Here is a 10,577-nt window from a genome sequence, read left to right on the forward strand (position 1 = left end):
CTGTACATGATGCTGTAAATCAAACTACCATTGTGCTAACTTAGAAAAAACTTGTGAAAAATAAAACAGTAGTTTTGGCTGATGAATTACATTTAGGCCTTAGTAATATAGCCTACTAAATAGTTTAGGATACTTTTTTTTCACTGAACTGAGCGAAAACAAGTATTAAAACAGTCGACAAAGATGGTTGACTTCTAACACTTACATTTAGTTTTCCATTTGTGCGCATGCCCAATAGACCGGATATAGACCTCTGCTCTCCGTGGTGCTGAAAGTTCACAAGGCCTACAAATTACGACCATATAGTGTTTGACACGGATAATAAGTATTTTAATCTTTTAAAACATCACTTTAAAAACACACAGCACGTACAGTGTGTGTGTGTGTGTGTGTGTGTGTGTGTGTGGCAGTCACTCTAGTTACCTTACAGATGAATGCCTATATGAAGTTAAGCAAATGTCAAAAAATTGTGATTCATAGCTGTCCAAACTGGCAACCAGCTGCTGACCGACTTCGTCAGACGCTGTCCTCCATTACAGGTGCAAAGGATGTTGCCCCTACCTGTTACCACTAGACGGCCGAGTTGCAATTCCTCGATACCACCAAAGGGAGGTGCACGTCCACAGAGCTGTCACCGTGCGTGTTGACATCAGAGGCTAAAACGTGCGGCGTTGAACTCGTGCGTGCGTGTGTCGCTCTCCGTGCCACGACTCGCTGTTTCTTGTCCATCTTGTGAAGCAAGCAGGAACAGTCCTCTGAGCTGTTATAAAGGCCCACGAGCGTTTTTAAATGTGTATTTCGGGTTGTCTTGTCTTCTTCTGCCCTCCGTCGAGGCTGTAAGGCGCGCAGAACGAGCGCTGTTAAGGTAGGTTGTGGAGCTCTCGCTCGGTGGAACGACGCTTTATTTACATGTCATTCGGCTGGTTTCTCGCTCTCCTGCAGCTTTTAGGTGACCTAACGTGCTACCAAGCAAATGACATTGCCTCGCAGAGTTCACAGAAGCATAACATGACGGCATGCTGCCATGAGTCGGATGTGAAATTGTAGTGGAGCTGTATTTCGAGCAGCGTCACATCGTTCCGGTGTCGGTGGATGTAGGGCAAAACTTTGTAAGGGGATCACAGCTGCTGTCTGTTACATACTGCGACGACACCTCTGCTGGGGCTTCAACCTGCGCTAGACGTGGCATCGGCAATAAAACAGCTGCCTGTCTTGACTTAAACTCATAATTGAAAACGTGTCTGAATATGGCTTAAGTAGGCTTCTGCATTACTGATGAATTTAATGAGCTTGAGTCTGTATAGAAGCAGCTGATAAAATACGACACTGACAGGTTTAATTGAGCCTGCTAGATAAAATTATTGGAAAAAAAAGTCTGCAAAATGTTCCACGTTGCCTGTCCCATTGTATATTATAGAATACATAATCTGCGTTAAATAAAGTCTGAATTGTAATATTAAAGTGTTTGGCATTGCTTATACCTTTAACGAGTATGCAGATCCGTGTGTATCACACAGATGTTCTATGTTTAAGACAAAAAATCCCAAATCGAGTGAAATATTGTTAGAGTAAGGACGTTCACTAAATAATATCGAGGTCAGGGTAAACCAAAAAAGCTGCAAAAAAAGGCCTACGTGGGCCCACAATACAATGCACAAAAAAGCCATGGTCTATTAACATGTTTTAATTCATTTGTGGTTAATCGAAAACATGGATGTCATGTGACGAGTCGTCAAAACTTACCCTGTTTTGATCCCTAAACAAGGCTGGATTCTTCTGAGATGAAGCTCTGGTTTCTGTTCAGCTGATCAGCAGACCCAACGACCCTTGAGACAGTAGGCCTATAAGAGTTGCAGGTATGAGTGTAGGCTATATGCCATATATTAACGCATAAGGAAAATATTCATACAACTACATAAAAGCTAAACTGTGATCACCTCGCATCATTTACTTTAGTGTTGAGTTAAAAATCAACTGAAATTGTAACCTAGTGAACTTTGTCCCAAACGTAATTTTAGACTGTTCTTCAATAAATTGACCAAGGCTACTTATAACTTAAAGGTCTGTTAAAGAGCAATGTTGGTATAGTTTCATTAGCAAATTAACTGTATGTTACCTGTATCTTATTAAAGCATTTTTTTTTTACAGATATTGCTTTGGCCTACAGTAAGGAAATCAAACGTATTGGTTCTCATTTGGATTTCTTCAGCTGTCTGACACGATATTACAGTAGGCTATGTGTGTTTTTTTCCCCGAGTAAAAACCCTTAGGCCTAGTTTAAATTTCAGTTTCGTATTTCATGTAGACTGTTTTGGAAAGTTGTGTAATTTAGCAATGGTTCCTCAGTATTATTTATTTTATTTTTATTTTTTATTCCTTACATAGGCTAGTGCAGAGCTAACTTTGGCCTATACATGTTTTTTAATAAATGACATTTCTTGAATTATCACTCAATGGCATTGTTAAGATGTGCTTAAACCACAGTGCGTAAGTAGGATTTTAAAAGTGTGTCAGCTGATGTGTTTTATGAGGCCTTCAGTCTGCCTATAAGGGCGCTAACACTGCAGAAACGTGGCCCACATGTTAAAGCAGGGTTGATACATTCTTTATCCTTCATTATTCTATTAATGTAGAAGGATTTATTTTTCTTTGATTTGATTAACAGGAATAAATGCTAGCAAAACACAGCTGGATCAACTAAGAAGTAAAAATCAAAGAACTAAAAGGTCAAATTAGGCCCATAAAGTGGCCCTACTATAAACATCAACTGTAAACGGTATTTAGTAGTACACCCCTTTGTGATACCAATTTATGAATAACGACTTCACAAAGAGCGACTATAGCCTGCTCTCACAGTAAGTAACAGCCACATCCACCACAACGAGAGAAGTCCTGCGGGACTCAAATATCTTTATCTTCTATGTTCAGGGAAGTGATCAGCACGAGGGAGTTTAAAGCTTATAAATAAATGTTTGGGGTTTTTTTCTTGTTATTTTTTTTTGCATTTAAGACATTTTGTTCTGGAAACGTGATTAGGCCTAATCGAAAGAAAAAAAATGTGACTAAAAATTAAGAAGACGCTGATTTTTTTTTTTAACGTAACAACTCAAATATTAAATGGCAGGAATTTTCAAACATTAAAAATGGGTTTTATATTTTACTTCATTGGCTTTTCTTTTTCGAAAGGAAATGCTAAATGCTAAAGTTCAAAATCAGAAATTTGAACTTTAAAAATAACAATAGCAAATTGAAAAAACGAATTTAAGCAAAAACAAAAGAATAAAGGCCTATGAAGCCTCTACTGTAATAAACATTCACGTGAGAGGTCCAGACGATCAAATCGGACTTTCTCGGCCTACATTTGAACAGGACCAAACTGCGGTATTTTCATGTCAGTTTTTGCTGAAGCTACAGTAAAGAGAGCACAGCAAGTAATGGGTTTCATCTGCAGGTACATCTATCACTGTTTTATACAGAATAAAAAAAGTTACTGCTTTATGTGTGCTGCTGCTGTAGGAGACGAGCACCTAACCATATCCTTGCACAATTAGCATCATTTGCCGTTGAATACAATGTACGGCTACACAATGAAGAGGTTACCTGAGGCCTATAGGCCTGTGAGCAGGTAAGCCACTCAACGTATTAACCAACAAGTCCTCCAACCTATACGACGTTCAGAGACAGTTTGGACACCTTGTTCAAGACTTGTTATATTGACATTAAAAACAGTATGGGGGCTATGAAGTGATGATTGATGTCACAGATCAATGGACTTTTAATACTTGTGAAAAAGTACCCCTTTAATTACCACGCCTGATAAAAGGATGAAGAACTGATTCAAAATAGGCTTATTTTGGGCCAGGATGAATGGAGGCAGACCAAGCACGGGGGTGAAGTAAACTTTAAAAAAAATATATATATATTTATATATATTTGTATTTTTTCTCCCCTTTAAAATATTGCACAAGTTACGACCTTGACCCAGCCCCAGTTTAGTGACGGAGATCAAGTTTTATAGCCTAGACTGCTACTGAGTTTGCCATGGTGAGTAATTAAAAAAAACCCATTATGGATATATTTTTAATCAAACTGGATATGCTTATCATGTTGACAAAAACGACGAGATATAGCCCAGCTTGAATTTTATTCAGTAAATAAGAGTTCTTAGTTTCAAACAAAGGTTACACGGTCTCTCTGCCTCTGTTTTTCCCGATATGCTTTCATAATGCTCCTTATCATTGTTATAAAGACCGTCACATTTAAAGTTTGGTGCAAGAAAGCAGCATTCATTCCAATTTATAAAAAAAATTGGTAAGCTAATACTATACCTAAAATAAAAATTAAATACATTGCTGTTTCCTGTTTCCAGTATAAAGTCTTAGATGAATAAATGAGGAGCCTGCGTCATTTTTTTATTTTTTTTTAAATCTCCTATCATACAGTGGATAAACGTCCAGACGTACTCCTTTGACTCAGAAAGGATGGTTGCACAGGTCTATAAGATGCCTACAACATTTAGAGATTGATCAAGATAAATCCTATTTTTAACATATAGCCTCATTAAGTAACTAGTTGCCTACTGACACAGGGACGTTAATATATGGATTATATTATTTGTTTTGTTGGCCTTTTGAATTGACAATATGACTGTGCCATCGAATTTAAAAAAAAGACGTGTAGGACCTATATGCAATGTAAGGATTGGCCCATGTTTAGGCTACGACGAGGATTTACAACAACAAAAATGTATGTGAGTTTAGACTTTATGTAAATAGCATTTGGAGAAAAAAAAATCCTTAAAGTCATCTCAGTCATCATTCAACACATTATACCGTCAGTAAAGCTCTCCCATGAGTATTTGCTGCTCTTACTTTAAAACAGAGGGCAAGCTGGGGTCTTCAGGTAGCCACCACCCTTTTCGATTAATTGAAACAGAACCACAATGAGGGCTTGGCATTTCCTCTGAACAAGCAAACACCATCGGTTTCATTTTTACAACATTTGATAGCTCGTGACATTACAGTCGTGGCGTCCTCGCTCTGCATTAACGTCTCTCCTTCGCTCTATTCCATACCTCTTTGTGTAGATCTCGCGAGAGCTCCGGCATTCTCTGTGGCTGGCCGTGGCTTTGCAGCAGACAGAGGGAGAAGGCAGGCAGGCAGCATCATGGCGGACAGAGACAGTGGAAGTGAGCAGGGAGGAGCGGCTACGGGCCCAGGCTTCGGTTCCATGCACTTAGCGACAGGAGGGGCGGGCTCGGCTTCCGGGCTCCAACATGAGACTCAAGAGCTGGCGTCGAAGCGGGTTGACATCCAAAACAAACGCTTCTATTTGGACGTAAAGCAGAACGCGAAAGGCCGCTTCTTAAAGATAGCAGAAGTCGGGGCCGGTGGAAACAAGAGCCGCCTCACTCTCTCCATGTCCGTGGCGGTCGAGTTCCGTGACTACTTGGGGGACTTCATCGAACATTATGCCCAGCTGGGTCCGAGCAACCCGGGACTGGTACAAGACGAGCCGAGGAGAGCACTCAAAAGCGAATTCTTGGTCCGAGAGAATCGGAAATACTACATGGATCTGAAAGAGAACCAGAGAGGACGGTTCTTGAGGATTCGACAGACCGTTAACCGGGGGCCCGGTTTGGGATCCACGCAAGGCCAGACGATTGCTTTACCTGCCCAGGGACTTATTGAGTTTCGTGACGCTTTGGCTAAACTTATTGACGATTACGGTGTAGAGGACGAACCTGCAGAGTTGCCTGAAGGGTCATCATTGACTGTGGACAACAAGCGGTTCTTCTTCGACGTCGGATCCAATAAGTACGGTGTGTTCATGAGGGTAAGCGAGGTGAAGCCAACGTACCGCAACTCAATTACGGTGCCCTACAAAGTGTGGTCCAAATTTGGGAATACTTTCAGTAAGTATGCCGAGGAGATGAAGAAGATCCAGGAGAAGCAGCGGGAGAAAAGGGCATGCGAGCTCCAGCAACAAGAGGAGATGCAGGCGGACGATGGAGACGAGGATTGATATATATAGAGAGAGCAAAAAAAGATGCAAGAGTAAAGAAAATAACAAGAGAATTATAATTAAAAACTCTACTGTATAAAGAAAGAAATCTAAAGATTTAACTGTAATGGTTTAACTCCAAGGGAGCATCACCCACAATATAAGAAACCTCCACAACCTGACAGTTATGACATGTCACTCATCGCTGGATGTTACCCCACTTATCCACCATTAATACAGTAACAGGCTGCTAAACAAAGTAATAACAATATATTTGAACATTGTTTCCTACTTGACAAACGATATTGAACTGAGTGTTTATTTCCCTTATTAACAGAAAACTTTTGTACCAGTTAAAGCTATTGTAAAAAAAAAACAAAAAAAAGTGTTTGCAATGTTCAAATGGAATTATTGCTGAGTTCTGAAGAAAAAGCGTTTCCTTTTCATGTGAGCTAATGACTTCAGCACAAATCAGATATTTTAATTTTTAAACCAAAATTCAAAATCTTTGTAAAAGGTTGTCACATGTACTACTTGCCATTCTATTTACCTTTACCTGTGAGTAGAGATGTGTTTACACATGAATCATATGAGGGCTAGGCCTGCTTTGGAAACTGGTTACATGTCATGCAGTATAAAAGGAACATATAGGCATTTTCATGAAATGAATTAAGTGCTCTATTTGTTGTGCAATATGCATTGCATAGAACTCCAATTTATTAAACTGGTCAATGGATCATGATAGGATGACATTTGCCAGTGGCATTCAAAGAAATATTAATATTGTAGTTTTGTTTCAGTTTAAATTGTTGCCATGCAGATGGATATATATATATTATAGACTACCTTTGTGTCTTGTTGTTAATGCAATGTGTTCATTTTAAAGGTACTAAATGTGTATTTGACAGAAGAAATGCAGAGACAACATGTAGCAAATGGCCTAAAATTGCAGATTACTAACAAGACAAATCCTACACAAACTGTGCTGATTGGCCCTTGGTCTGGAAAAAAAAAAAGGTGGCGAAATTCAGCAGAGCATCATTGGTTAGCACATCGAATACAACAGAACAATTTTGTGATCTTGTTCAGTCATCGAAGTCCACATGGTGCCAAGGAGTCTTGTTGCTGCATGTTTATCTGCACTAAGAGATTTCGTTGGTCTCCCAAAATATTGGCTCAAGGACCCTTCCATATGTATCTTTATCTGCCTATAGTGTACGAATCTCAAGTTTGAGTACCAAGTGATTCCATCCAAAGGCTTGGTGTAGTTGTAGTTGAAGTTGTTTCAAAGTGTGATTGTAAAAGGAGCGACCTTGTGACCTGTAGTCAAAGTATCATCTTCATACTATGAGGAGGGCACTGAGAGCCCGCTTGGATAAGCCAAGGAGAAGAGGGTTCAATTCACCTCAAAAAAGGACGTGCCCTTCCCTTCACGTTCAAAAATCGGAAGGTGTGAAGTTCTGCTGGGCTACTTTGGATACATACTTATAGCTCTACTTTAGATTTGTAAGCCCAAATATCTACCTGGGGGTGATGAGATTCTGTTTTGGTCTAATTGTAAATATTTGGGCTGCCACACGGAAAAACAACTGGTTCTAATCCAGTTCAGTCGCATCTCATAGATGTGTGATAGCAGTTTTATAAACTCTGTCAGTAAACTCCAGAGAAACTGGCAACAATCAGATAATGTCAGATATACCTCAGCATTGAATTAGATGACTGCTCCTTATGTTTAGATTGACTGGAAACCAGCAAACTAGACTGTCCTTGACCACCTATTTTTGGAGCCTGTGGTATAGCCTAAACGATACCGTATTGGGAGCATCCTCTTCAGCATATAAACAACCTGGTGCCTTACACACTCCGCATGCTTACACGCTGGCCTGGTGCTTTGGATCGCAGTTTGGCTTTTCTTTTTTTTTTTTTTCTTCCGTACTGTTTCCTCTTTTCTTTCTTCCATTCTTGTGTCTCAGCCCCCTTGTGTGCTAGTGCACGACTCGTGGTGCTAAAGGGTTTGTTACAAGCTCTTAAAAAAAAAAAAAACAGGAGCAGAATTATAAACTTTTTTCTGCTACCTTTCCTCCTTCCCTAACCTAATTGCCATCCCCATTCCCCAGCTATCCAGGTATCGGCCTACATGTAAACATGGAAAGGGGTGGTCACCTAGATGCAAGATGATGCAGAGGAGTTGGCTCTTCACTAGCCAAGCGCATTAGCAGGAAGAGCAGGGGCTGATTGGGAACATCATCGGTACCGGCCTGAAACAATACACTATTATTATCAGGCCCCCTTTGAAAATGCTCGTTGTATGGCTTGGGTAGTTTTTGTGCAAGTTGTAAGTCGCTCAATTAATGGGGAGCAGCAAGCATGTCTTGTTTTGGGTTTTTTTTGTTTTTGCGTAGTTTAACATTTTCAGCATTATTCCACATTATTTGTAATTTTGGAATGTTTTAGCCCACAAAAAATATATCTATTTTTTCTGTGCAACATTTCATCACTGTGTGCAATATCGTATGTGCCAATGTGGCAATATATGTATATCAATTAAATATATGATTACTATTTGAAAGCATGTGGCTGAATTCCATGTTTTTTTCTCAAGAAGGAGTCGTAAGCCTTTATTTGCACTCAAAGCTCCATCCTAGAGGAAAATCGAGAACTCCAAGGTCTTAGCAGCCTGTTGGGTCGAGCAGTTCATAGAAGTATTCAACTTGAAACAGAACAACATCACTGCAAGTACGCCCCTCTTTAGCAAACTTGGCTTATGGGTTGTTGAATGAAGACCATAAAGAGAATGGAGTTTTTGTGAAAAGGAAACTTAAAAAAAAACAAAAAAAAAAACAGTGAAATCTCCATTTTAGCTTTAAGCTAAGAAAAGGTGCTTCAGTCCAATCTTCATTAAGGTGTATGGTGAACTGTCTTCAGTGGTTGTTGTGTGTAGCACTTTGCTTTTCCAGGTTAATGAAATGCCTGACCAATACTTGTTTAAGTAATCTCAACAAAGAATGTCGTTCTCTCTTCTTTTATTTTGTTCAAGAGGGTATTTCATTTGCTCTTTTGGTTTTGATGCATTCAATATAATTTATGTACATTTGACAAATTTTAAAAATAAATTTAATTTACCCATGAGGGAAAATCTACAGTCAAAATGTATGTGTTTTTTTACGTTTCATTTCTTGTTGACAAAAAAATCTTCCTAAAAGTCAACATTTCTCTAGTGAAGTGTTACATTTTGATGTGGTGTTGTCCATAATGTCTGACTCTACCTTGGCAATGATACTAATAACTGAGCTTAATTTTACAGCCTTTAAAAAGCTAACTTTGCAATGACAAGTACCTGATGACTTCTTCATAGAAATTTCCACATAAGTACTGTATGTATAATACCAGGCTGTAAAATAAAGCATTACTTTGTTCTCTAATCATCCTGACTGTGCAGTTTGTGATTATCTGTTCGTAAGGATTGCTGTGGCGTGTGTAAAGCCAATGAAATGTGACTTTACTGATGACAACAAAACAGAGCATGAATGTCTTTGAAGTTAGAATTGTGGCTTTTTGCTGGTCGAATGTGTCAACGAAATTATATGATGGAAAATGAATGAATAACTGTAAATGTTGAAAATAGGCCAATCACGATCATATATTACATAATCTACAGTCTGTCCCATGGCAAAGATGTTACATCAAACATTGCACAAATTGTATTTCCTCCATTTACTCCTGCCTTTATTCCACCTGCCAGGAGAAACTAAACAAAATCATGGCAATATAAACATGACTGAAATGTGCTTTTCCCACCTGACCACTTTCCCGGGAGGTCTGAGCTCAGGGTCCTGACCTGCTCAAAGGCCTCCCTGCAGGACATATGTATGTATGTTTTGGACTTTTGATGTAAAGATAATTGTCTCTTGGCCTCTCTCAGCCCCCCTGCTGGCCATGAAGAAGGGTGAACAAACTGAAGGGGGATGTGCTAAATTAAGATGGACTCCAGCCCAGATGCCAACTCATACTTTGAGTTTGCTCTTCATCCGACAACCTACAGAGATGATTGGTTAAGGTCATCCAAGCGTTGGAAGCACAAAACATCAGAACAAGGTGGTAAAATGCATCCTGTCAAATCAGGACTATCCCTGTGAAAGCTTTATGTACTCTATGAAGGAAAGCCTCTTTTATTTCTGATTATAGTTTATCAGGCTTGTTACGTAGAGGCACAACGGCAAAAATTACACAGAAGAATGCTGCTAGGGAAGATTACTATAACAGGTCGAGCCCTCATACTAATAGCTTAGAGAACAGCCTGTTCCAATTCATATTTAACTGCTGCTGCAACATGTTTACCATCACCTGTCAGCACAGAATAGCATTAAAGGCCTGCTACAACGCACAGCATCCTGCCACTGTAACCTGTCGGAGCTGCTACATGTGTGTTAATGTGCAGTGTGGTTGTTGCTCATCTTTACAGTATATATGTTTGGAAATAATGCCTGGGAGTTACCGTTTTTTCAATGTACATTTGACCTGTTTTAGTGCCTCAGCTTCTGAAGCAGTTGAGCATTAGCTGTTGGTGGTGACGT

General features: G+C 39.5%; 1 protein-coding gene across 1 annotated transcript; it reads left to right on the plus strand.

Moving 5' to 3' along the window:
* The first annotated feature begins 730 nt into the window (after positions 1-730).
* Positions 731-9,425, plus strand: puraa (purine-rich element binding protein Aa). The gene is made up of 2 exons (XM_079355428.1): positions 731-865; positions 5,087-9,425. Exon 2 carries the CDS (start codon positions 5,167-5,169, stop codon positions 6,022-6,024), a length of 858 nt encoding a protein of 285 aa, XP_079211554.1. The 5' UTR covers positions 731-865; positions 5,087-5,166; the 3' UTR covers positions 6,025-9,425.
* The last annotated feature ends 1,152 nt before the right edge of the window (positions 9,426-10,577 follow it).

The sequence above is a fragment of the Symphodus melops genome, assembly GCF_947650265.1.
Source record: "Symphodus melops genome assembly, chromosome: 11".
NCBI classification, from domain to species: domain Eukaryota; kingdom Metazoa; phylum Chordata; class Actinopteri; order Labriformes; family Labridae; genus Symphodus; species Symphodus melops.

Coding starts and splice junctions, on each gene's coding strand:
- puraa (XM_079355428.1), top strand. CDS start 5,167: ATGGCGGACAGAGACAGTGGAAGTGAGCAGGGAGGAGCGGCTACGGGC.